This window comes from Plectropomus leopardus, chromosome 2 (genome assembly GCF_008729295.1).
Source record: "Plectropomus leopardus isolate mb chromosome 2, YSFRI_Pleo_2.0, whole genome shotgun sequence".
Classification (NCBI taxonomy): domain Eukaryota; kingdom Metazoa; phylum Chordata; class Actinopteri; order Perciformes; family Serranidae; genus Plectropomus; species Plectropomus leopardus.
The window spans coordinates 33,660,453-33,688,358 of NC_056464.1; the positions used below are offsets into that span (position 1 = coordinate 33,660,453).

Below are 27,906 nucleotides of genomic sequence, written 5' to 3' on the forward strand. Positions count from 1 at the left end.
CCATGTGACCAAACCTTAAGTCCACCTGCGCCTGGTCAGTCACCCTGGAGCTGAGCGCCTTCAGCAGGGAAAGTGCTTTCCAAGCCCCCTTTGATTTATTCAGTATTTGGCTAACCTTGCTCTGAACCTTCCCCATGAGACTTCCAACCATTTTAGCCCTCCTCTTCCAGCATACGTGAACTACATGCCTCCTCGACCTAGATCCATCCCAACATGCTTCTTCTCCCTCTGCTTTCGCAACTGCTCTCTTAGAGAATGAGAAACAGGCCCTTGAAGGAGGCTCGGGTTCACTCTCGGCAGAGCCCGCCCTCCCCCCCCTTCCCACCCAGCGCGGGGTCACCTACTGATCACAATGTGCGGCCCTATCGTGAGCGCACAGGAGGGCATTAATGGTTCGCTGGGATTCAAATGAATGTTTATGAGCCTTGTCTGGCAGCCAAAGGGCAGGCGCTATCCCAGCTTTTACAGCCACTCTCATGGGCTTGCCTTTGGTTGTGTGTTCTTGCTCTGACTTGTGCTCAGATATGGGGTGTCTCGCTGTGTGTCTGGATCTGTGATCTCCATATCCCCTCATGTGTTGAGGGTTGAAGTGTTGCTCTCAAGGCAGCGAGGGTAAAGTTCTTTGTGTTTGTTTTACAGAGCCCTAAGACCACATGGAGTTCACTTGTCTTTTAAGTTTACAGTCACATTTTACTTGTGTTCCTTCAGTGCTGGCTGGTCTTATAATCTAATATTTAGCTGAGAATCTGCATGTATTGTCATGCTGCACATATTCTTCTCCACGTTAGCGCACTGGCTTCATGATTAACCTCACAGCGAGGAAGGAAACAGCTTGGCCAACAGATAAGCACAAATTTGCGCTCCGTTGCATTTTCACTGAACATTGCTCTTTGCTCTGATCTAAATATACTAGTTACGGTCTCGAGAGAAACAATCAGAGCATCGCAGTAAGCAAACAGAAGGAATGAAATGATTAGGTCTGTGGATAAGGAGGCGCTTTGTGTGTTCGTTTGTCAAGTCAACACATTAATCTCACAGTCTAATGTGTGAAAGCAAATGCTCCTTTGTCAAATATCATTAAAGGGATAATTCATATTTTTTTAGTGGGGTTGTATGAAATACTTATCAATAGTCAAATGTATCACATGCAGTAAATGTTTGGAGAAGCGGGCTTGTTTATGTCGATGTGTGACTTTGCTGCTAAGTCGAATTCACCAAAGTCACGAGAGCACAAACTAACCAACTGATCAAAGCAGCAGCACAAAGATACTCAACTTGCTCTGCTTGAGAGGCACTTTTGCAAAATGACAGGAGGCCAGGGACCAATTGCAGCAGCCCCATACATGTTTTTGTGATTTTAGGTCATTTCTAGGGCTTTGGGGTGTTTCTAGGATTTTAGGATGTTTCTAGGATATTAGGACATTTCTAGGATTTTAGGACATTTCTGTAATTTTATGTTTCTAGGATTTTAAGACATTTCTTGGATTTTAGGTATTTCTAGGATTGTAGGACATTTCTAGGATTTTAGGGCATTAGGGGCTGAGCTAGGACCCCTATCAGGAGGTGTGAACGACCCTCTAGCACTTTTTTTGACAAACAAGCTCTATTTTGCTTGTGTTTTATACAGTGTGGCACCTTATGTTTGCTAAGAAATGTATGGATTCCCCCTTGAAATGGACTGTTTCAATGAAAGGTAAAGCAGTGATCTCAATGTAGCATACACTTAAAGTGATATTGACTTTTTTTAGGTAGGACCTTTTTAGGTGGCAAAAACACATTTTGTTGGTGACCTGTGCACAGCAGATCATTGCTTAGCTTCCATGTCGGACACCAACCTGCTTCTTCAAACTGGGGGCATTCTGACTGTCTCCTACTGTGTGTTAAACATGCTACTGACTATGGAAAAGTACCATATATAAAGTATGAATATAGTTCAGAGCTTTAGTATAGACAGTTGATGATCTTACTTCATGTAATATTACACACAGCAGTATTATTACACGACGTGGTAATTTACATGAAAAAGCCAATCTCTTTCAACTGAAACGACTGTTTAAAAACTCCAGTCATACTTAGTTTACTTTTTATTTTCCTAATTTAAGAATGGACAGTCTCAAGGTCATAAAAAGGTTTAGTTTGATTTTAATAAAGGCCAATACAGGCTCCACTATGAGGTTAAAGAAAATGCGGCCGAATGTGATATTTTCGTTTTTACCACAGCCATCTTTATAGCGATAGACGTTATTGTGGTCAGATTTTAGCCTCATCTCATTAAACATTAATGAGTTCCGACTCACTGTCTACCATCTGTGAGGTAAAAAGAGCACAACCCCCCCTTTTTTATTGTTTTTATTGCAGCTCACGATCCCTAATGGTCTTTTTGGTTTTTGTGGAGCAGTATAACCTGAACTTTTCATTTTGCTTCCATGGCAGTTTAACTGTTGGTCTCATCTTTACTTGCCAGACTGGCCTTCATGCTCTCAACACCTGGCTATTCTCAAAATTACAGGTGTCACACATAACAGCAAGCACAACACCTTCTTATGGGGATTGCTTTGTCTAGTAACTATAGACATTTGGAGAAAACTAGGTGGTGCACACAGTGGCCCTTCAGTTGCTTAATGACTAATTGGTCTTGCTGTGTAACTGAGGTTCCACTTTAGAAAAAAATAATTATTGCCTAGGCGTCTCAGCTCTGCACAGATTGCTGAGTATAAGTAGTCCTTGACAAACAAGCACTTAAACACCACACCAGCAGGGCACCAAATGTTGCAACAAAAGGTATGGGCGTGTTTGAGGTGAGCAACACCTACAGAAGTGCAACACTGATCAATGCAGTAACCTTCAAAATGTGAATCAACTGTGTGAGCCACAGAAAATCTCTAGAACAAAGGCACATACATGGTGGGAAACAGCTGTATATAATGCTCATGGCTCAGAAGGAGATGTTATGATCATATGTTAAACAACATGCATATTTCAGTCTATCTTGATGAGAGTTAGATGAGAAGATCAATACCACTCTAAGCACCTCTGAGTACAAAGATTGTTTTACCTTTGGACAAAGCCAGGCAAGCTGTTTCCCCCTGATTTACAGCCTTTATGCTAAGCTTATATGGACTGCTGTTTGTAGCTTCATATTTAGTTTACAAACATAAGAGTGGTATAAATTTTCACCGAAAACGCAGAAATGGCTTGCTAAAAAAACACATTCCCTTTTGTTGACATAACCTCTGCTGGAAAATGTTTGATAAAATAAACACATTCTGGGGCACAATCGCTGGAAACGCTGCAATGGCTTCCTAAAAAAAACACTTAATTTTCAGGGCAAAATCACTGCTGGAAACGCAGCAATGGCTTATTTAAAAACATCTGCATTTCATCAATCACAGCTTGAAAGGCAGCAATGGCTCACTAAAAATACTTCAATTTGGAGACACATACGCCACTTAAAACACAGCAATTACTTTGTTAAAAAACACTCGCTATTAGTGGCACAATTGCCGCTAGAGACGCAGTGATGGCTTGCTGAAAAACTACCAATTTGGTGGCACAATTGATGCTTGAGAGGTAGCAATGGCTCTCTTTAACAATTGCTTTTGATGACATGAAATGTAGAAATAGCTCCCCAAACTCATTCATTTTTGTTGGCATAATTACTGCCGGAAAAACACAGTGATTGCTTGTTAAAAAAACAACCACTTTTCGTGGCACAATCGCCACTGAAAACGCAGCAATGGCTTGCTAAAAATCCACACATTTTTTGTGCCACAAGTGCTGCTTGAAACGTAGTAATTGCTCAATTTATTTGGCACAATCTCTGTTGGAATTGCAGTGATTGCCCACTGAAAAAAACAACCTTTTTTGGTTCCACAATCGGCACTGGAAACGCAGCAATGTTTTTTTAAAGAATATCTGCTTTTTGTGGCACAATTGCCACTGGAAATGTAAGGATGGCTTGCTTCAAAGACAACCGTGCTGTTGTTTATTGATCTCAAACAGTGGTGTGCAGCTTGGCAACTGTCCGGTCAAGGGGTTCACAACATTCACCATCCCCTCCGCCTCTCAATGGCAAAGTCAGCTCTTATAAATCTGATCAAAACTATATGTCACTTGTACATTTCATACATATCATAGCATTTCTAAAGTATCTATGGTGTGTAAAAAATACTTTTTCTTTTGGCAGTTGGGTGGGGAGTTGACTTGTTTACAGTTTCAGGGTTTTATTTAAGTCACATAAAATGGAATCACAGATTAGTTTCTCATTTTCAGTTGAAGGTGCTCATCAGCTACTGGAGTGTTAGATGAGAAGCTCCTTGCAAATTTCCCATGGGGGCAGTGTTTTGTTTAATTTTTCTTCCAAGTTTTATTTTCTTGACAATCTTTTGGCATTTCAGCTATAAGCTTTGCTCTACACTTTTAACACCATCTTTTTCTAGTTCTTAAATAATCTAAAGGCAATTGTGGGACTCTGGCATTGATACATCTCATATATTGTGCATTTGCAAAGCTCCCTCCCTTAGTTTGGAGCTAAATCTTGGAACATGCTCAAAATCATATGCAATAAAGAGGCTCCATATTGTCCCTTTATTCTGGATTATTAGCCTCTGGGGTTTTGATAATACAAATCACATTTATATGATCTACGACCACAAACGTGTAGCAGTTGCAGACAAGATTGTATGAGAGCGAGCCAAGCTCACAAAACTAAATTTGATATACTGTCATCTTTATAACAGACAGTAAAACAGTTCACTTTTTTAAAAGTTAACTTTTTAATAACTAAGGCCTTAAGATGACGGCTGCCCTTTCAGAGCTCAATATGACAGTCTGTCTGCCTGTCCACGTTCACTGAATGTGGTTCAGGCCGCTCTGCATGTGAGAGGAGGAGGTCCTGACAGACTTGTTTTGAGTTCATTATGTTTATGGAGAATTACACCATCCCCCTTCACCATTTTTTATACTGCTGAGAACAGACAAGAATACACATGCCCCCTCCCCCAAGCGTATATTTTATGTTTTGACAACATCGTCTGTCACAGTCACTGATCTCATGCTTGGAATAAATCAAAGGTGTTATCACACTGCCACGGGAGTCAAAACCCAGACGCAAAACAATCTGTACCACCCAAGTCTTCACTTTTTCTATTTTCATCATGCACAAAGAAACACGGTGCATCTCTAAAACTCCATTTTATTATCTTGTTTTGATTCAAAGACACATTAAAAGGAGAATAAAAAAAGAAGTGAAAAAAACAGGCTAAAACAAGTGTCACAAAATAAAAACTCCCAGAATAACTACTGGTACAGATCTATGCATGGCTTCTGTTCAAAGTGAGAATGGCATTCAGTCCTTCAAACTATACACATAGGCACACACATACAGATGGGACCAGGTTGTGGCCTGCAGTTTACCAATTAACTCTACCCGCAGGGGCCACCACCTTGCATGTCCCCTAAGTATTTCTCTTCACACTATCACGGGGCCTCGTCCACTTTCAGATGCCTTAAGGTCCATATTCCCTTCATTTCACCCCAGAGCTGTTGAGGTCTCTCTGACATTGTGTGCAATCCCAGTTCATGTCCTCCCTTTGAACGTGTTCATGCAGGTATAACTCCCAGAAAACTTGTGGATTTCTTCAAGTGCAACTTGTGGCATGAAGCTAGAAAGTGCATAAAGACCAGAGGTGAAGTGTTAAGAAAGAAATAATTATGGTGATAAAGCAAGACAAAAGGAAAAAAAGTTAATTAATTTACCTTTTTAAAATGACAAGGGCATGCATAGTCCAGGGCAGGTAGAGGAAGGCCTTGTCAGCTCTGACTGCATCCACAGTCCTCTGAGCAACCACCTCCGGTTTGAGAGGTGGAAACAGCTGCGGAAACCTGCAAAAGAAAAGATTGTGATGTTGAGATAAAGTCATGAAATTTAAGATAAAATCAAAAATGCATTCAAGCCATTTTGTGATTATTTTAATTTGAAATTACAGTGCAAAGAAAGTCACACCTTGCTAGCTAGACATGCTTTTAAAAGGATACTTTGTCGATTTTCAACCAGCTTTGAATTATAAAACTGAGGGTAGTATGTGTAAATGAACTGTGGTAAACTTCAGTCCATCTTTCCAGCTCTTGAATCTCCCTGCTCAAATCAGACGGATGATCCAAAAGATTTTTGCTGACTCTAGCGGTCGTACTCAAACTACAGACAACTAATTTTTGAATACCAGCCACCATTGACACTAAGAGTAAAGAAGCGTATTGATACGCCCCTCCCTCCTCTCACTCTCTCTGTTGATGTTGATCAAAAATAAACCAAGATTCTGGTACTGTATTGCCTATTTCTCACCTACATGTCTTCAGAAATACATTTTAGTGCACTGTTTAGTTGTAGTTGTAAGAATTTGTGAACAGAAAGTGGGGAGCCATACTGTTTCCAGGATTGGAAAAACAGATCAAACAGTAAAACTGACCAGCGCTGATCAAATAATAACCAAGATTCTGTTGCTGCGTTGCCTATTTTTTGACTTAAGTGTTTTTAGAAACATATTTTACTTTACCTTCTAACTGTAATTTGAGATCATTTGTTACCAGCCAGCCACCATTTTGTTTCCTTTGTTATATGGACATGCTTGCATTATGTCACCCACCAATGGGAGCGTTTATTGGTCTGATGCAGAGTAGTGCACTGCATACTAGTAGCTGTAGGTTTTCTACCTCTTGAGAAAAAGCAAATGCCAAATTCCTTTTTCTCTGTTTCCTCTGGTCGTGTAGCACCAATTTAAAAAATATTTGCATCTTTCTACTGCATAGATAGCCAACTTTAAAGAAAAGAACATCTTTCCAGCAGTGAAATACTTTCTTAATGGCAACACTAACCTTTAGATAATTTGTTGGTGTTAGCTGTCAAACTGTACGTTTAATGGTTCTGATGTTTCCAAAAGCTATTACACAACAATATGAAAGGTTGGGTGTATTCAAACATCCATACAAGAACATACAGTAGATAGCACCTTAAACAGTTCGACAATATTAAAGAGGTTGAAAACATCAAGGTTTAGCATCATCTATGAAGGTCTCAAGACAGCCACTAGGGGGAAGACAGACTGACGATAAATTGATATCAGTAAGTGAATGACTATGCATTGACCTGCTACTCATTCTGAGCAGTGTGTTAAACTGTTTAAGGGTCAGCTGAACATTATAGGTCACAACAAAACTGAGGGAGTATCTGCAATGAGCTGGAGGGTTGCAAGTCATAAACTCACACTTTGGAGGTTCCCAGCACTGAGACTGTCTTTTATTACAGTCTACGAGGGAGTAGCTCATTACAGAGGAAAAGTCAGGGGATCACCAAAGTCTGTAGGATACATTGTCAGGGAACCATGAAATTTTGTGCCAAGCCATCAAATAGATGAAAAGCAATTTGCCTGCAAAGTGAAAACTGGTGGCGCTAGATGAAAAGTAAGAGGATCATCAACCTCATTAGAATATATCCTATAGGAACCTTGAAAATCTCCATTCAGCAAAGTTCATACCAATCTAATTCAATAATTGTCAAGATGTTTCACTATGAACTAGGGCTGGGTAATATGGAGAAAATCAAATATCACCATATTTTGGACCAAATACTACAATATTGATATTGTGCCAATATTGTACAGTTGACTATTGATGCTTAAAAAAAAGTACTTGCACACTGAGATTTTTGATAAATAATCATCAATAATGTGGCAATAATGGGTACGTGGGTAAAGCAGATAGCAGAACAGCTAGAACAATCTGATGAGTCAAGGAAATTACATCACTTTACTGTAATGCAGCATTTAAAACCATGAAAGACAACACCTATGATATTATGATATTCAGACTCTAAGGTCCCAGACACACCAAACTGACACCAAAGAAATAGTTGCAGTAAAGGCCAACTGTGTTTAAATACCTGACTCTCATGCCCTGAAACATCTCTGTGTTGGTGTGGAAGGGCAGCACAGTGGTGCAGCCAACACCAGGACAGTCCAGCAGGCCCAGCGTCAGACTCTCCATGAAAGCCAGCGACGAGGCCTTGGACGTGCAGTAGTCTATGGCCCCAGGGATGGGAGACTGGGACAGGATGGAGTTTATGCACACAACGTGGCCGTGCTGCAGCTCCAACATCCGAGGCAGGAAGGCCTTTGTAGTCTGGGATGAAGAAAGTAAAAAAGGGAGAATGAAGACAAGGAGGATGGAAGCGTGGAAATAGAAGGTGAAATATATTCAGTGGAGCAAAAAGGAGAAGAGACAAGAGAAGCAGGCCCACAGTGTAACCACAGATTAAATTTCCATTTCCATTTAGTTGATAATTGCATTTCTGTCTGCCTATGACATCGTCTTTTGATCTCCATTCAAAATAAGAAAATGCCAAGAGTTTCCAAATCCTTCTGATGTTTCAGGGGCTGAGAGGCAATTTGGAAATACCCCACTTAACCTGCCATTATGGCGGCAGTGACTGACAAGTATGGGGGTGCCTACTGTATATAATGCGCTGCTATAATCAAAATATGAAAATGATAAGGATAATCTGCTTTGAGGAATTCCCCTGCTTCTGCTTGCAAAATGTCTCTGCTTCAGTCTCTGTAAGTCTTACCCAGAACTGTCCCATGGTGTTGATGTGTTGGGATTTCAGGAGGGCATCGTCATCGCTGTCCATCAGACTTTTGCCATGAACTACAGCTGCGTTGTTCACCAATATCGTAACATCTCCCACCTGTGATTAAAAGATAAAATAAGAAAAAAACCTGTCAAACATCTTGTGGGTTTTTTTTTTTTTTGTCTGCTTTCATGAAATGATACAGTTGTTCTGCACCGGAGCTGTCAGCAACGCTCCACTCTCTTGTTCAGATATTTCAGATGAGGTGTAATCTATACACCAGATGGGAAACAGAGCAGCTTGGAGCCAATATACATACAGAGCAGACAGAGAGGCATCACAGAGAAATATTTGATGATGTGTTTCACCATGTGCAAATGGCATTTAGCTTTGTGCAAGTAGAAATTTCAAGCTGACGCACCTTTTCTCTAACCACCTTGGCTTGCTTGTAAACTTCCTCCCGATTGGCCACATCACACAGAAAGTAATGGCACTCTGTTCCTGAAAGAGAGATCTCCTCTGCTGTTTCTTTAAGGCACTTTTCCGTTCGGCCCCACAAGATCACCTAGCAAAAAAAAGAATAACACACAGAGAAGAATTCTGCATTCAAACTGTGCCGAGATCGGAAGCAAACCAAGTGAAGCGTTGCTTATAAGTGAAACAAAAAGGCTTGTTTTTACAGTCAGTCATCAACAAAACATTACGTATGTTTTGCGCAATTTTTTTGGCAATGAGACCTGGTGTAACTGTGGAGATCTTTGGGCAGCAATGCTCTTTTCATTCAGAGAACAGAGAGGCCATTTTCACTCCAACAAATAGTTTTCGAGCAAGATTAAAGGCTCGGGGGTTGCTGTGTGAATGAATTGTCTCTTCATCCACCCGGAGACTAAATGAAGGCCGGTCATTTGAGCAGGGAACATGGGGTTGGATGGAGGTGGGGGACTAGTGATTGGGCAATTAGATCTGTCAGTCTCTGGGGTCAGGGAAAGGTAATGAAATCAGGGGGTGAGCCCTCCTCATCTCTCAAACACAAATTCTCAAAGAGATTACACGGCCTGTTGGGCAGATGAGCCCCGTCATTTCTGGTCAGGGAGTCTGAAAACAGTGCGTGTGTGAAGTGCTGAGGACGCCAGTGTGGGATTTGGCCGGTCGCCTGTGACCAAGGTTAATATTTGAGCAAAAAGTCTTTTGGAAAGTGATCTTGTGTATGTGGGAGACTGGAAAACTGTGTGTCTGTATACACACACAATAGAGAGAGCATGTTTCTTGCCACTTGCAAGAGCTGAATAGCGATAGATGGGTGGTTCTCAACCAAAGGGTCCAGGGACCCCCAGAGGTTCCTGAGGGAGCTCCAGGGGGTCCCTAGAAAAATGGAGAACAGTTTCTATTCACAGTTTAAATCACTATAGAAGTAAGCCCAAAGTGAGGAAGAGTCATAAGAGTTACTGTTTTGATCACCAGTTTTATTTCCTCCAGTTATCTCCTCAACTGTAGTTTATAACTGTAGAACGCTGGTCTTTTGTATATCTTACCACAAAAACGTTTTCAGATGGAGGTCCCTGAAGCTGAATCTTTTTAAATGAGGGTCTGTAATGCAGGAATTAGTCCTAAAACCTGGAAAGTTGTCAGCATTTTATCACTTCCAGTCCTCTTGTCTCGAAGTAAATGGTTTTATTGAATGGGTTTATGGTTAGATACCTGAGATAAGGTCTGTGGTTTACACGAGCTTAAAGCGTAATTTTGGCAGTAATCCAAAATCCAATGGAAAAATCCTATTGGCTTTTTGCTGGGAAAACAAGGGTGATGCCCACTGTTGGGTAGGCCTGCAAAAAAATCTTGTCCCAGCTGTGGTTTAATTTAGGGGTCGTTGATCCTAAAAAGGTTAAAAACTGTTGCTATGGATGATCACACAGCGTGTTTTGCAGGTATTTAACCCCTCAATCTGAAGTAACACTTTGGCAGTGCCAGTCTTTTTAACTTTACAAAGCATTTATCTAGAGACAAATCAAAACATACTGGCAATTTGAACAGCAACAAACCTTAAAAATCACTCAATTACTGTGTTGCTATTTCTTTCATGCAGTGTTCATGTGTCAATAACTGTTAGTAACTGGTAACAGCAGCAAAAGCAAACCAATCACAGAAACATTGACACTGTAAAGCACCAGGGGACATTAGAGATTACAGTCTCTGCTGTGTTCTTTATTTCTTTATCAGATCTGAAGCAATAAGGGGTTTGGGTCCCTCCTTTGTTTGAGTTACTTTTGATTGGCTTTTTTGTTTGCTTCATTTGCAAGCCCATTTGAGCAATCAGCGAAGGCAGACAGGTCTTGATAAATAACTGAAAGCCTTTTAATGGGATTTGAGCCTTACAAACAAAGCTGACAGCTCTCATTAAAAGTCAGCACTCAAACTGTGCTCTCCTGTTAAAATGTTATTTAATTAATTAGGTTTATCACCCGTCACAACACACAGGACCCTCAGAACAAACAAGCACTGGCCAAATTGCAATCTGGATGGTAAAAAAACACGTTTCTAATTGACCTTGCAGGAGCCCCCCTCTATCAGTGATAAACTGGTTATTGTTTCAAATAGGCGTGCCTAACAGAACTTAACTTTGACACATGCTGTAAGTAAAAGCTGTCTAATTGACAAATTAATGCGGCAGATCTTGAAACGAGACCTTGAGAGTACAGATGCCACTCAATACCGGCTGTGGCGTACACGTCTCCGTATCCCCAGTAGCTCCACCTGAATTACAGTGATACTCTATCTCCCAGGTCTGAATGTATGGGGTGGGTATGAACCCTCCTTTTCACACCCATTGTATGGGCTAGCAGAGAGGCGGCACACAGAGGGGGCAGCAGGAGTTCAGGAGGCAGTCGCCTGCCGCTGTCTAATTACTGCGGAGACAGCAAGGTCAGTTGCAGGGCAATACCCAGCTGGGAGCGGTGTGCTTCCCGCCTCCAGCACGGCGCGCACACACACACACACACACACACACACACACACGCACACACACACACACACACACACACACACACACACAAACCTGTTGTCAGTGCCTCGGCTTGGTTCATCTCCCTCGCAGTGATCTCTTTATGGAATGTTTACAACCACATAAAAATCAATGCTTTCTGCAAACGCTTTCTTCTAAAGTTGTTGTCACTGCACTGAAAAATACTTTGAGCTTTGATGAAATATGCTGTTTAGATGTCAACTATTTACTGGCGTTGTTCTGAAAGCCCTCTCGCAGTGCTCTGAACTTGGATGCCGTGTTTGAAAATACTTTGCTTTATTGTTCCAGAGCTTCGAACTGCAACGATTCCCCCCAAAACTGCACACAAGAAGACCTGGCTCCCCTCCTGAGTCCCCGGCTCTCCATCTCGCCGGATTCTTTCATCAACGCCGTAGTTAGTCTTCCTCACACCGTGAAAACACCAAAGCCTGAGCAGAGGGAAAAGGAAATTCCGGCTGCCAATCACAAAGGGGCTCAAACTGGGGTGAGCGCGAGTTCGCAGAGGTTAGCTCTATTCATAATTACCGTCCTATTTCCTTTTAGCATCTCTTTAGGCAGGGAGTAATTGTCATACACATTACCACAGGTGTTGTTTTCAAAGCCTTCACACCTAGATAATAACCAACAATGGGGTGCTGAAAAGCATGGTGACATCCTTTGTTGTGCAGCTGCAAAGTAAAGCTTTTAAAACCCACTGGTTTCTCCTTGCTCGTTCCCCGAGGAGACAGCATTGAAAGACAGAGGCAGGCAGTTAGTGTTTCATTGAGCTTTTAGCAATGTTTTCAAGCTGCTAAAATTGCGCCTTAAGAGGGCATCCGAGATGTGGAGCTTGTGTCACACATGTACGGATAATTACAGCCCCACAGCTTTCAGCTGGGCTACTCAATGCTTTTTACGGGGGAAATTACCACCACTCTCTTCCACATGTAATGACGACTCCCATCTGAGGTGATCAAAAATAGAGCTTCTCTGTATTAACACATTACTGCTAAAGGGACACCAGCGGCTCATCAGGCACTCAGCTGTGTAATGTTCGCCCACTGGATTGGTAGACAAACCGTAGCTGGAAATGATGATGGGAACAGAGGTTAGCCTGACCTGCAGTGATGAGGAACTGTCTGCGGAGCCACTGAAGCATTTCAGGCCCAACTGACGGCTCCTTGTTAGGGGGGTGAGGGATGAGGAGCGTGGGGCGAAATGGGAGGGTGCATGGGTTTGACAAGTGGGGGGATTTTCTGGAAGTGAAGGGACTGGATTGAAGTCCTTTGAAACTGATTTTCAGTGAGAATATTGACAGGAAAAACATAAACTGAAACAGTGCTGAGCAAATGCTTCTACAACTGGAAAGATCATTTTAACCACCTACAAAAGGATTTTATTGACTATGTGTTGCAGTGCTAACATCTTTGATAAACCAAAACTATCACTACAAAACAGAGCCGAGGGGGGGTATTTTTCCGTCACCTGAAGGATTACAAGTAAGTTTAAGAGTATTCTATACTTATAGAGCCTTACAAGAGCTAACTGAAGCCATTATCTCAAAACCACCAGACTCAGACTTACTAAGCAAAATACACAAGTTGCTGGGTAAATATTCCAAATATAGCATACACTTAAACTGATGTAAATTTTAGGGGGTGGCTTTAACACATTTTGCTGCAGCCCCATCCACAGCAGGAGGCTGTATTGCTTAGCTTCCGTGCTGGTAGATTTGGTTTTTCCTGGCAAGGTAACACAGTACATAAAAAAAGCACAGCAGAAACTTCAAATAGGTCCCTTCGCCATGTTTAAATATATATTTAAATGTTGCAGTTAAGGCTGAAAATGACAAAAAAATGAACATGTTTGTCAAATTTACATATCTCTGCAGTTAAAATCAGTTGGCAGATGTCTACTCAGGAGTGATTGTTGTTGTCAGTGCGACATCACGGTGATGTGGTCTAAAAAGCATAGGGGCTCAACAATAAGGATTGCCCAATTGCATGGAGCAAGTAAAAAAGGCACTTTTGTTAAGTAAATCTAGAACTCACATGCCCAATTGGGCAAGTGGTAAAAAACAAACAAAAAAAATGTCATGTTTTTCCAGAGGGAGGGCGTCAGGAACTAACTAAGGAGTGAGCCATCTCGCCTTCACCTTATCTCTACTGAAGGTTTCACATGTGCAGTACTGACCAAGCACTTGCAAGAAAATGGTGGTGGGTGAAGACAAAGTCTGTAAGCTGAAGCTAAAGTGAGTAATTCAATAATCCTAAACTTGATTGAACTAAACATTGCGTCAAACAGACATGTGCTGCACAGAGCACTTATGTGGCACCTTCTAATTTACACACTTGTATGTCTGTGTTGTTATATGTATGCTTTTCATTTCATGTCCTCAACTAAAGATCTTTTAAGATCTAGTTTGAGTTGTTTTAACAGCAAGTTTCTAGATATACATTGATAGTTTGTTTTTGTTTACTTGTACATATAGATAGATATAAACATCTATATTCTGTATATATTCTTTTATTACAGATAAATTTAATCTTGAATCCTGGAAACAATAGTTTAGTTGGGTGGCATTAGAGGATGTGGGCGAAACTCCAACTATGCAGTTTGCCACAAGTTTGACAGCAAGGCAGATAAGATAAATACAGCTTTAACATGACATTTAACTTTAAGTATTTGTTCTTACTTGACAACTGCTATAATAATTAAGAGAATTTGTATAAAGGCAAGTAAACACTGACTTTGGGCAAGTAGAAAAAACATTAAGGTTGAACCCTGCAGGATGTTACACAGTTCATTCTATTCCAAAGAGTAATGGAAACATGGGTAGCAGCGTGCAAAATTCATCTTCATATCCAGCTGGGAAAAATAATGATGAATCATAACTTCAGGCTCATAGTAAAAATTCCATAATTATGATATTTCTGACCTACTTTGACTCATTACCTCTGCCATGCCATTACACTGCATTTCAGTAACATACCTCTGTATTAGACTAATCCAAGATCATGTAATGTGTTCCTCCCTAAACCCTTTTTGTTGGCTTGTTTGTGTTCATTTAGTTTTGCATACACTCCATAAAAGGCATATCATGTCCTCATGCTACGCTTGAAAACAAAACCTAATCTGGCTTTTATTAAAAGCATTACAGGCTCTTTTGTTCTGTTGTGATATGTTGGCAGGTTTTACGACAAAGACTGCTTGAAAAATTGCAAGAAACTGTGATGGGCTAATAGCAGGGCTGTTATTGTGTGTGTGTGTGTGTGTGTGTGTGTGTGTGTGTGTGTGTGTGTCTTTGAAGCAGTTTCAGTGAGACTTTGTGGACATCAACCCCACACACAAACACACACTCCAAAATACAAACACATCCACGCACAGCCAGTGCCTTTAACACAGCCTATATCTTTGGATAATACACTTTCCAGACATTTCAGTCAAACCAGAATCACCTTTAGCAGAGTGACTGTCAGCCCAGTCCTGCACTTAATCACATCAATCAGCCATAAAGGCTGCCCAGACCTGCCCTCTGGTTGACCCAAGCTGTTGTGCAATACTTGAACCAAATTTGAGGGCAGTGTCTCCAGTCTCACAGGACCAACTAGGCTACTTAGAGGTTATGATTCCTGCTTTCAGAGAACAGTGGAACAGCAATACAGACAGGGAAGACAGGACTGATCGGTCTACCTGAGGCTGGAGGGGGGAGGTGCTGCCCAACTTTTGACACAAACTGCAGCAGAAGATTGACCAAAAACAAACTGTTTGCAATATGTCTAAAACAGTGACAGCAGCAATGTGGGTGCAACAAGTTGTTAGATTAAAAATTACCTTTCTGGCCCCCTGCTTGGCGAATTCTTTGGCCAGGTGACGCCCGATGCCTCGTCCCCCGCCGGTGATCAATACCACCTCCTTGGTCAGGTCCTTCCTTCTGCTTGGCAATAGCGAAAACAAACTTGCTCTGACTATATAATAGAGCATTTGCACCGGGAAGAGACACATACGACACGCGCTCTTCAAATCCATCTCGAGGAGTGCTCACCGATAATGTTTACGCTGCAAGTTTACGCGCACGACTGATATCCTCCAGGAACTTGTGAGCAAGTTTATCCGCATGCAAACAATCTCATGTGCAGCCTCAGAAACTGTTGCATGAGTAATCCACTGGTGAAAAAACTGTTAAAAAGTGTGTGACTTCAAGGAGCTCTGACATGACAGTCGACATGCATCACGCTCTCGAAATGATCAGTCATTACGCCTGTCAAGCGCTGCGAGAGACGCGAAAACACAAGTCCAGGCGACGCCGCGTGCTGCGTGCGCTACAGAAAACGCTGGGCTTTAGTGTTGTGTTGCTGTCCTGTCCTGTTCTGCCTTATATATCACCGCCTCTGCCCTGGCTTCGCTACTTCCACTAGTGAGAGGACCTGAGTGAACCTAAAGGGGAGGTTTGTGTGGGCATTAATCCTGATTGACATGTTAAGTGGGGATGAATATTTTGCTCCAGTGCCCGTCTGCCCCTGAGTGGTTGCGTAGTTGCCTCTCTTCTCCACCCCCTTCATGTGGAGGTGGTTCTCAATCTGTGGTCCGGGGCCCCCCAGCGGTCGCACCACTGATGTCCCAGGTTGGATGCTCAGTTTTGTTTGAGAAAGTTTCTTAACTTAATCTCTTTGCATGGCTTATAGAGTAACAATGATGTTTCAGGTTTCACTTGACAGTTATAAGTCAATGCCAAATCAAGAGCCAAACTATTCTAACACTGTAAAATCTGACAAATTGATTTTACTTTAAAATAAATAAATAAATAAATAACTAGGTAACAGTTTCCTTTAAAACAGTAAGTAAATATAATTATTGATCTTAATTTATGTTTACTTTATATAATGTATTAAACTTACTTAATTTTGTGAAGTATTTGCCACTTAAAAATTACATTTAATTTAATCAATCTTTCTATGTTTGAGAGATTTCATTAAACCAAGTATACTGTGCTATTTATCTGTATTCTGCTGGTTGCATACCAGTCAGTCATAATAGAATAGTCATAGACTCACAGATCTTTTAACTTAATCTTTGGCAAAATCCTCTTTTGTCATTATCAAGTTAAGTCAGACTAACTTGGTTTACGGAGTTGATAACACAGGAACAAAGAGCAAGATAATATCACTTGTCATTTTTAAGTTGTAACAACTTCACAAATTAAGTAAATACAGCTACATTTCAATCAAACTCAACACTTAGATAAAGAGTAATCATAAATTAAGATTTATAGTTATATTTCCTTTTCTTTTTTAAGGCAACCAGTTTCCAAGATTATATTCAGGAAGATCAACATCTCAGATTTTACAGTGTATGTAAGAGTGCCAGATGGGGATATTTGGTCAGGGCTTCATAAAAATGACTCAGGGCAACTGATCCTTACTCCAGCCCGCCTGTTAATTAGGTGAAACGATAAGCAAGCAAATAATTAACTAGGCAAACACACAGCTGAGAAACCTGACAGTTGCAACCATAATATTAACCCCCCAAGTAAGCAGCAGTAAAATAGATAGATAGATAGATAGATAGATAAATAGATGACATGCAAAATCTGTTTCAAATTATAAGAACTAGAAAATCTTGATGTGCTTGCCTTTACATTGGGAAATGTGCATTGAAATCTCATAATGGGAAGTACTTTGGGTCTTTAATTATAATGTGTTTCTACTGCATTGTGTCTCAATACTTTTAAAGTTTGGATAAAGAAAAATGTGTTATGAGTTTGACACCACAGAAAAATGTATTCTTAACCACCCAGCCGAATTTAAGTGATTAAAAACATGGCCAAGGATATAAAATTAGGTTTCAAAATCGTGATAAAATTAGCTGTATTCTCTACTTGGAAACACTGGGGACGTGTCTGCGTTTTTATATATATTCCTCAGGGCATGCTGCAATAATGTCTTGATGATGTTACTGTTGACTTCACACCACTCTTCTCGCTTTATCTATTTGTTTATTTAATTACTTATTTGTTGACTCTGTGTTGTATTAAAGTGTTCATTTGCCTATTTAATGATAGCTGAAACCTAAGTACCACATTTCCTTCTTTTCATGTACTTGCATGGCTGGAATGACAATTAAGAATCACTGATCCTTGATCCTACAAGAGCTGAAATTCGAACAGTAACAGAATCCCACTAGCAGCAAACCCAGTAGCACAGAGCACACACCCTGTGGCAAAGAGCGAGTGAGCTGCTGCGTAGCAACCAACTCTTGTTAGCAGCTAACCAAGTAGCACAAAGCACATCATGCGAACTTAAGAACAAGTAAGCCACTGGCATAGAAATAGTGGCTACAGCTAATGTTAGCACAAAGCACACCCCCAGAGGCCAAGAACCAGTGAACAGACTCTTGTTTGCAGCTAACCCAGTAGCACAAAGCACACACCTTGAGCCGAAGAACAATAGAGCCACTGCTCAGTGACAGACTCTTGTTAGCAGCTAACCTAGTAGCAGAACACACACACCGTGAGCCAAAGAACAGGAGAGTTGCTGTTTAGCTACAGACTCTTGTTAGCAGCTAACCCAGTAGCACATAGCACACAAATTGAGCTGAAGAGCAAGAGAGCTGCTGCAAAGCCAGACTCTTGTTAGCAGCTAACCCAGTAGCACAAAGCACACACCTTGATTTGAAGAACAAGAGAGCTGCTGCACAGTGGCTGACTCATTAGCGGCTAACACAGTAGCACAAAGCACACACCTGTGGCTAAGAACAAGAGAGCCGCTGCCATACAGTTGCCGCTGCGCAGCAACAGACTCTTATTAGCAGCTAACATTAGCACAGAGGACACACCCACAGAGCAGTAACTGCTGGGCTAGGTAATCTACTCAGGCAGAAAGACTGAAAGATACATTCATGACATCTATTTTGCTTGTGTTTACATGATTGTGGCATTTCAATGATTGTAATTCATATATTCATGAGACTAAAAGAGCCAAGAGGGCTTGTTGAACTTAGCAAAAATCCCCTGCTCCACAGGTGTGACTGAAATGACACTGATACAACATGATCTAGTGTTTACATAGTGTAGGGGAAGGGTAATGTTCAGGATAACTCCAGTTCATAGCTGAGCCATGTTTCCAGGCCTGTCCAAAAAATCCTGGACACAAAAACAATGGTGACTCCACTTTTCAGCTCTGTATAGCTCACAGTCTTCTCACATGTATTTCTGAACATATTTAATGTAGCTGTTGTTGAAATGAGTTATAAAAATAAACTTGTCTTACCTCCATCTGCTGATGTGCCCTGATCGGTGCCCCCTCCAGCTTCAATATTCTGATGCTGTCAAACCTGCCAACAAAAAAAAAGTAGCCAAAAAATATGTTTAAGTGAAGTCTAGGGGATTTGCTGTATGATGAGCTCATTAAATGCAGCGAACATTCAGCATGGCAGTGTTCATATCATACTGAGTGCACCTTGATTTTTATTTGTTAGCACACAAAATTTATTCTGTCCCTACATTTGTAACAGCCTCATATGTGCAAAGCCACATCAGTTGTTTGAACCCAATTTGTCGCGGCAACATTCTGTATTTTTGAAGCAGACTATATCTTTCTGTGTGTGACAGTGCAATTTGGGAAATAGGTCAGCCCAGTCTCAGAAGCTTGGCAGGGTGACAAACAGAAAACTGCGTGAATACCTCCTAAACAAATCCTATGAATTCATGAGCCTCAGACAAGATTCCAGTCTGTGATTTTTGGCCCTGGCACTGTGATTTTTTTTACTGGGTATCGCTGAATGCAGGGCTTTTTCAGCGACTGGGATGGGTTTAAAGAGCAGCCTCACAATGGTTGCTTTGTGCTGGGCTCAGCTACTTAGGGAAGGCAGAGAGGCTCTCGGGGGCTGCTAGAAACTCCAAGACAACACGGATCCAGATGCTGTCTTCAGTTTGGAAAATTTCTGAGATTTACAAAATGTGAACCCAAAGCCATGTGCACTGGAAGCTTATACCAAAGTGTGCTCAGCTTAAGCAAAATTTAATATAAGTTAGTGGATTTGCAAAAAAAAAAGAAAAGAGAAAATAAAAAAGCCTAAAGGCATACATTGCATGAGGTGGTAAATAGGTTTAGGCTGCACAGGATGCAAAAACTCAAATAGTGTACACTTGAGAGGGCACCTTTTATTTATCCTCATGCTATCACTGCCATCTACAGATCAGCCGTGAAAGTTCAGATAAGGGTGTTTTCAGCAGTCAGCCCTCACTGGGAGCATCCATGAACATTTTCTTCCCTTCGACACCACACAATGAAAATGCCACTCTGTGCTGAGTGCAGCTGTAAGCAGCCAAGCTTCCCTCAATACCAGAAGCATAAAGAAACCAGGTAATAAACCTAACAACCTTCAGCTGTCTGAGAAAATATTACCAGAATTGAAGGGCAACTTAATGGGTAGTATGGAAATATAAGTCATTACAAAACTGCTCTATTAACGTAAAATATTTTGTTCAATATTCCGCAGTGAAACAACACAGTTTCTTTGGGGAACATGTAATTACTTTGACTACACAGCCATAAAATATGCTGAAGAATATAATTATTTTTTCCCGGGCAACAGGCAGCCAAACGTCATTAAGCGAAACCAAGGTCAAAATGCACTGCACGTGGATGTGGGAGGGGTGGAAAGTGGCTGAAAGCAGGTAGATAAAACATTTACTCCTAATGACTTACCTTCAGCAGAGCAGGCCAGCAACACCATGGACATCGGCACAGCAATTTTAATAATTGGCTTTGCTGCTCTTGTTGCAGCCTTCCTCCTTCTGGTAATTGGACTTGTGTACTCTGAGCTGATGAATTCAGACATTCCTCGTGGGGTTGCAAATAGTGGGAAACTGCACATAGTTCATGGCTTGTTTGTTGGCATAGCAATTGTGGTGAGTATCTGCAGCATCTATGGAGCTTATTATTTTATGTTCCCTTCATGTTCTGAATGTGTTATAATTAACTTTATTTATTATTAAAATCAGTTATTCCGTAGTGTAAAGAATAATGCGTCCGCTTGTGTTAAAAAAAAAAAAAACCTACTCTTCAAGGCCCTTGTCAAAGATGGTTGTCCTTTATTTGTCCTCCAGCAACTGATAAAGCTGAGATCAGAGACGTTTTAGATAAGAAATCAAGGTGTAAAAAAGGCAAGGTCATGTGTTCCCCGTCTTTGATGTTGTCATAGTAAATATGGTTTCTCAGAGAGAATAACGTTCCCTTTGACTTTACCCATCAAGAGTATATTTTTTTTGTTTGAAGCATTGTCTGCTACATGTGGTAAGTCTGTGGTTCCTCTCCTCAAAGGGACGGATCCTGCATCGTCTGGGTATTTGTCATCAGGTCAGCTTTATTCGATGGTTCGTTGCCTGTTTTCTGACTCGCCTAAATCCAGTTCCTGCGGGGCTGAGAGTGAAGGACCTGACATTTTCTGAAGTGCCTGTGCGAGTGTACGAACCCACCGCCGTGTGTGCCGGCTTGAGAAAAGGACTTGTGTATTTCCATGGAGGAGGATGGGTGTTGGGCAATATAGGTATATAAAATTCACATTATTTTTAAAGATATATTTTTGGGGGGCTTTTTTGGCCTTTATTTGATAGGACAGAGATTAAGTGCGAAAGTGTCTTTCTAGTGAACAACACCTACCAACTGTGTCACAGCACAGAAGGAAATGTGCATCTACTCATGAACGAGTGGAGTGAGTAGATGCAAGCTTCCTAACTGTTGTAACTGCTCACTAATGACGCACAGGTCAGGGTTCATTAAAACTGCCCCAATTCTGCCTGTTATGAGAGCCAATCCACCTCGCCCATACCACACAGATATGTTTTAATTAGTAGCCCGAAACAGACCCTTAAACCCCCCAAAAACCAGAGCTGTTTTTGCTAATGACCATTGCTAATAAGACACATCTCTATGGCTGATAACTCCAACACTCTGCTACTCAAACCAAAACAATGTCGACTGATTGACAGCACTACAGGTGAGAGGGAAAATATGTGTTTTTGATTGTGAGGTAATTGATCCTTTTGTTTGAGTAATAGTTAAAATGACATTATATATTGTTATTATTATCATTAAAACTGCAGTATTTGACATATATTAATGAAAGATATAGTTACATACATAACTGAGAAGTTTGACTTATAGATGTGAATCATAATTTATGTACATGAAGACACCGGTGTCGTTTAACTGATGTGAGTCCTTTTTTTTTATTCTTAAATAATGCAGAAAAAAACAAACCCACCAGCATTTAATGACTATTCATGTGTTGTCTTGTGTAAGGTCATCAATTAAATGATATATTGATACATATATTATATTATATTATATTATATTATTATATTATATTATATTATATTATATTATATTATATTATTATATTATATAATAATAATAATAATAATAATAGTAATAATAATAATAAAGTTCCCCTCCTGTGCATGAATTTCAGTGGTAGACAGGTCTACCCTTCATTTTACATTTGGCTCAATGTCTAAGCCTTGAAATAATTGGTGTATTAATTTACTGTGAAAAAAAGGAGAGAAAACAGTGGGTTGAGTGTGCAGTCTCTTCCATCAACATTGTGGTTTGTTTTTTTCGGATTATACTGTATTTTAAAGTGTCCAGGTGGTGCTTAAGTCTGGCTACTTTATATGCTGTTTGGGATCCTTCATCTTTACAATTAAGCATATTTTTTTAAGATCCACATATTTTTAAATGTTAATTAACTGGAGAGAAGCCAAAAACTAAAAGCCACACAAGCAACGAGTAAAAATTACAATGTAAAAACACAGGACCAGTAGACTGTATTTGAGTCCCATATTAAACCAATATTTGTGCTGATCCATGATCAGCTACAGTTGTTTTGGCACCTAAATCTAAGTGAAGTATAAGGGAAACCTAACAAATTGGTAACAGCCATTAAATGGGCTGATAATGTCCCTCTGAACCTGCAAATAGGTGGAACCGGCAACTACTGTTCCATATCTTTAAGGCTTATAAACACTGACAACGTCCAGTGACAACATTCAAAACTGAAAGAAATACTTAAATTAACTGCAAAATTGTACTTAAATTTAGCACTTTACATCTCTGAGTATAAGTTACTGTTCATTATTATATATATATATATATATATATATATATATATATATATATATATATTTTTTTTTTTTTTTTTTTTTTTTTTTAAAACAATACACTCTTTAAACACACAAAAGGAGACTGGTGTAGGTAAAGATATATAATATAACATATGACTATGACCCATATCTGCTAGTCTTATAATTATTAAAAATTTCCAGTGATAACCCCTGAAGTGGATAAAAATATGGAGTTACTTAAATTAACTACAAAATGTAACTTGATAAAATACTTGGATATAAGTTAATGTTCATTCAGTCTATTTAATTTCTTCAATATTTTGCTCTTTAAACACACAGATTCAGATGTGAGTAAGTACCGAGAGAAACAAAGGTTGTCATCTTCTGTCTGCGGTGCTATGTTGCTTCTCAAACATATCCTCTGCTAACTATGATGCCCTGCTAATCCCGAACAGATTCTGTTGATGAAGTCTGTCGGCACATCGCCAAGGAGTCGGACACAGTTGTGGTTTCCGTTGGGTACTTAAACTTTTCAATGCACATTAATATCTAAAACTTATTTGTGTACGGAAGAGCCAGAGTTCAACACATTGTCCCTGTGTCCTCCCTCTCACCCCACTCAGGTACCGATTAGCCCCCGAGCACAGATACCCAGCCCAGCTGGACGATTGTGAGACAGTGACATGTCACTTCCTGTCTGTGGCTGAGGCAGAGTTTAGCGTGGATTCTCGCAGAGTGGCAGTCGGAGGGGACAGCACTGGGGCTAACCTGGCAGCAGCGCTGTGCCAAAGGCTGGCGAGGAGAGAGGTCGGACATCTGCCGTTCCCCTGCGCTCAGGTCCTCATCTACCCAGCTCTGCAGATGGCAGATTTCAACCTGCCCTCATACCAGCAAAATCATGCTGTGCCCATATTGTTTCGTGGCCGTATGGCGTTCTACTTCCTGCAGTACCTCAATGGGGACATGTCTCTGTGCCAGGACGTGTTGGAAGGCATCCATGTCCCCACTGAGCTCAGGCCACGCTATAAGGAGTGGCTCTCCCCTTCCAAACTTCCCCCTGAGTTCCTCGCGCGGGGTTTCAGTGAACAACCAACCCCAGAATATGACGGGGAGGTGTATCACACAATCAAGGCTGGACTGGAACATGAGGTCTCGCCTTTACTGGCGGATGATGTCGACATTCAGAAAACCCCTCCCACATTCATTCTCACTTGTGAGTATGATGTCTTGAGGGATGATGGGATTCTCTACAGGAAACGACTGCTGGACTTGGACAGAGATGTCACCTGGCGACATGTGAAGGAAGGTTTTCATGGCATGATTAGCTTTTTCAACCAGGGCTGGCTCACATTTCCCTCTGCAGTGCAGGTTGTGGATAGTGTTGTTGACTACATAAAAACACTGTGAAGATAATGCCATGTACTTGATTCTACTTTGCATTTTGTTTTACATTTTAATAAACAAAACTTTCCTCGAGTGACAGAGTTTTCCTCTTCATTAAAAGTAGTGTTCACAGAAGACACAAAACCCACAAAAATCAATAAACAAAGCCTGTTTTAGTCCAAAACTGAAAAGTAGCCTGAGGACACAAAGTCTGGAAACAATGTCTGGCACCATTTTAACAAATACAGCGTATACTGCTAAAAGGTAAATGTCATGCTGTAGTCTTAAGGAATGTATCTCTTTTTAACACAGATGTAAGACGTCTCCCATTTGTTTCCAGGATACTCTGCCTGCCGTCTCTTTCACTGTTTGCTGTATCCATAGCAACAGAGCTCTTCTGTTTCCCCTCCACTGCCTGTGCCATTATGGGGCCAGGTGAATGCATCTACATGCTAAATGTTTGACTGGCTAACCTTGTTCTAAAAGGGCTTCAGATTTCCCTGGTTAGGTTAGTTTGACACCAGGTTAAGAATGAACCAAACAGGGACGTGGCAGGATAAATGGGCGCAACCTGGCTGGAAGATAGAGCAGAAGTATGGAAACAAGGTGCTGGTAGGAAACTGGGCGGAAGAAAGACTCAAGGTAGGCATCGTCTGTTTGTTGCCTTTTCACTTGTTTGCCAGTGTCAAAATATTATGTTCTCATTTAAAGGTCCAGCATGTAAGATTTAGGGGAATTTAGTGGCATCTAGCAATGAGGATTGCACATTGCAACCAGCTAGATTTCCTTCAGTGTTCATTGTTCAGGAGTTTTTTTACCGAAAGCTGAATTAACCACATCTCATCGTCTCCAAAACAAACGGATCAGGTGATTAAAATCGCTAAAAACACTATATAAAGTAGTTTCCTGTTACAAATTAGTGTTTCTCCTGTGGTGTTTGGCATGTCGGAGACAGTCTACTGTCCTAGCACCTGCTAAATTCTAGATGCAGACATTTAGGAGATTTTCGCAGAGGGGTCAATAAAACAGTACAAATACTGAATATATCAGTTTCACCTTAAAAAATTAAATCGGTTTCTCCTGTGCCGTTCAGCTTGCCAGAAACAGACCACTAGCCTAGCACCCGCTAATGTGGTCACCTATTTTCTCTATTGACTTAATCTGTGATCACCTTATATCTGATCTAGACATTCAGGAGGTTTTTACCAGTAGCCAAATTATCTGCAGAGGTCTCTTTCTCTCCAAATCAAACAGTAACAGTGATTTAAACTGCGAGAAAAAAAAATGAATAAAGCAGTTTCACTTTACAAATCAGCATTTCCTAGATGCTGTTTGACATGTCAAAGACAGGCTGCTAGCCTAGCACCTGCTAATACTAATACGCGCTCACCTATTTTCATGAATAACTTGAGATGTTCTCGGAGAGGGTAGTTGGTCTGGCACTTGCTAATGTGTGCTGACCTTTATCTTTGATAATTTAAGATTCAGATGTTAAGGAGGTTTTACTAGGAACTGAATTGTCTGCAAAGGTTTCTTTCTCTCCATAACAAATGGACCCTATAATTTAAATTGATAAAAACTGAGTAAAGCAATTTAACATAAAAAAATCAGTGTTTTTTTTATCCTGCTCATCGCGGAAAGGTTGCTAACTACAGTGGCCAATGTGAAAACGCATATGGCCCGATCCACAGCCAGTGTTTGGTTGGTCTGTTCTGTACTACTGTAGATACACTGTGGTGCAACATGGCTATGTGGACAAGACAGATAGAATCGGCTCATTCTGAAGTAACAAAAACACAACAGTTCTTATCTTTAAGTGATTTTACAACTAACGAAACATACCAATTTCTGCCAATATCCCTCTAAATCCTACTCACTGGACCTTTTAAGTATACAACTTTAATTGAATGTGTAAACACAGACCATCCATGCCTTTTCTTTCATCAGATCCAAAACATAATGCCACACCAGTGGCAGACTGCCAAGGGTTTTGTAGCACCTCAGTTGGTAGTCAAATCTATAGCAAAGTGATTAGGCAGCCTCAGTTCAGCTACCTCAGCACAGCCTCCTGGTGGGAGAGGCTAGAGCTGGAGACTAATTGCATCGACGTGAGGTTCGGCCACAGGCTGCTGGTTCAGGATCTGAGAGGAGAAATGACTTAAGAAACACTGTACAACAGTGCGGATCAATAGTCAAGTGTGAGCTTTGCTGATCGCTGCGCCACGCTCATTGCTCAAGTCCCTATATAATCCCCTCCACCTCCTCACCTCCTGACTCCTTTTTGGCGACGTCTGTTTATTCTGTCCAACGCAGTTCACCCGGGAGCCGCAGACAGCCAACAGCACCAATCATGTAGACCACCGGCCCCACTGGGACTTCAGGCCAGACGTCTTTGAGAGAAGATCTGCCCTGCTGAGAGCTGAGGTCAGCCTTTAACTGCTCATTCATGGCATTAACACCAATTGAATGCCTGTCACAACCCTGCAAGTCAGGGCTTTCTTCTCCACATTGTGGCCACTTCTGCATAATATTGACGGCCAAGATAAAGGCCTGTGATAAAACTCTTTATGAAAGCAAGTTTCTGGTCAGACTCAGCACTCATGAAAAATGTGTTAAATCATCAGTCCTACTGGGCACTTAAAGGCTAGTTAGAGCAATTTGCTGCTGTCACATGGTGAGTCTTTTGAAGATTATTGTAAAAGAGCAGGTCACGCCCTCTAAATCTTAATCCAGCAAAGGCCAATGCCTACAGGCTGTGTCGAGACGACTGTGTATTGTCTTCCAGGGGCTTCCATCCAAGCTGCTATTTGCCCATGATGGCTCACCATCCTCTCATTACTTGGTCACGCAGTATGCAGAGAGCTTCCAACATAAGCACACGAATGCTGTGCCCACTCTGCGACCCTGGCATCCAGACAGCTCGACATGGCAGCTCGAGAGGTCTCATCGGCCAATTTCTGGTAAGAAAGTGTCACGCCATCGCCGCCTGAAGGTGCAAATTATACACGGGAAATTACATATTAAACCATCCCGGCAACAGCGCTATGAGTGCAGATCAAACATACCTCAGCGCATTAAATTTTGTATGGACAAAACACATCAGCAGTTGTGCTCATGAACAATTAAATCTGGGTGGCCCCAGATGCCTTTTATTGTTCCAAATCAGTCACCAGTGTAATTAATGGCTGCAGTAACATGGCAGTTAACTTTCTCTTCTGTGTTCCTTTACAGCCCTTCCAACCGACTCTGGCCCGCTGCAGTCCACAAAGCACCGTTTGGAAAAGCAGCAGTCCCACCTCCCTTCACTGACTGTGTACAGGTCAGCATACCAGAGGCACCCACTCAGTGCCTTCTGCCAGAGCCGCGTTGCCAGGGCTTCACGCGCCCTCTCCAGCCACCTCCACACAGCCAATCGCAACAACAAGGACCTGGATCTGAGGCGGCGCCCACTACTACAAATCCCAGATCGTTGTTTGAGTCAACTTTCACATTCACAACAGAGACAAAACTGTGTCTCTCGAATTGCCTCACATGCTGCTTGTTAATTTAGAAGCTCTGCTCAAAGTGCTGCTGCCGTGTGTGGCTCCTCTTTTGTATTAGTCGGCGGCGTGAAGAAATATAACAGAGCGAAACCGTTTGGGAAATCAAAAGGAATTTAAAAAATTAAACATGATTCTCATTATGTCGCTGCTGTGAGTTTACTGTGTGATGTGTGGTGCGCAGTTACAGTGTTTATATATATAAATGTGTGTGTGTGTGTGTGTGTGCAAGAAGGGA

The 27,906-nt window shown here is 41.2% G+C and overlaps 3 protein-coding genes across 4 annotated transcripts; 2 read left to right on the forward strand and 1 right to left on the reverse strand.

Annotated features, from left to right (window-relative positions):
* Positions 1-5,240: 5,240 nt before the first annotated feature.
* Positions 5,241-16,151, reverse strand: dhrs3b (dehydrogenase/reductase (SDR family) member 3b). Of its 2 annotated transcripts, XM_042496797.1 has the most exons (7): positions 15,667-16,151; positions 15,456-15,555; positions 9,045-9,188; positions 8,621-8,740; positions 7,937-8,175; positions 5,758-5,883; positions 5,241-5,663 (listed from the first exon to the last, which is right to left on the reverse strand). In XM_042496797.1, the coding sequence occupies exons 1-7, from the start codon at positions 15,738-15,740 to the stop codon at positions 5,579-5,581; spliced, it is 888 nt and encodes a 295-aa protein (XP_042352731.1). In that variant the 5' UTR covers positions 15,741-16,151; the 3' UTR covers positions 5,241-5,578. The 2 variants fall into 2 exon arrangements, with proteins under 2 accessions (XP_042352731.1, XP_042352723.1); XM_042496789.1 differs by having other exon boundaries at positions 15,456-16,151.
* Positions 16,152-20,337: 4,186 nt separating this feature from the next.
* Positions 20,338-24,153, forward strand: aadacl4 (arylacetamide deacetylase-like 4). Its single transcript, XM_042494849.1, has 4 exons — positions 20,338-20,532; positions 20,945-21,170; positions 23,202-23,265; positions 23,370-24,153. The coding sequence occupies exons 1-4, from the start codon at positions 20,356-20,358 to the stop codon at positions 24,151-24,153; spliced, it is 1,251 nt and encodes a 416-aa protein (XP_042350783.1). The 5' UTR covers positions 20,338-20,355.
* A 450-nt stretch (positions 24,154-24,603) lies between these two features.
* Positions 24,604-27,674, forward strand: c2h1orf158 (chromosome 2 C1orf158 homolog). Its single transcript, XM_042494090.1, has 4 exons — positions 24,604-24,771; positions 26,443-26,553; positions 26,915-27,089; positions 27,361-27,674. Exons 1-4 carry the CDS (start codon positions 24,661-24,663, stop codon positions 27,672-27,674), a joined length of 711 nt encoding a protein of 236 aa, XP_042350024.1. The 5' UTR covers positions 24,604-24,660.
* Positions 27,675-27,906: the final 232 nt, after the last annotated feature.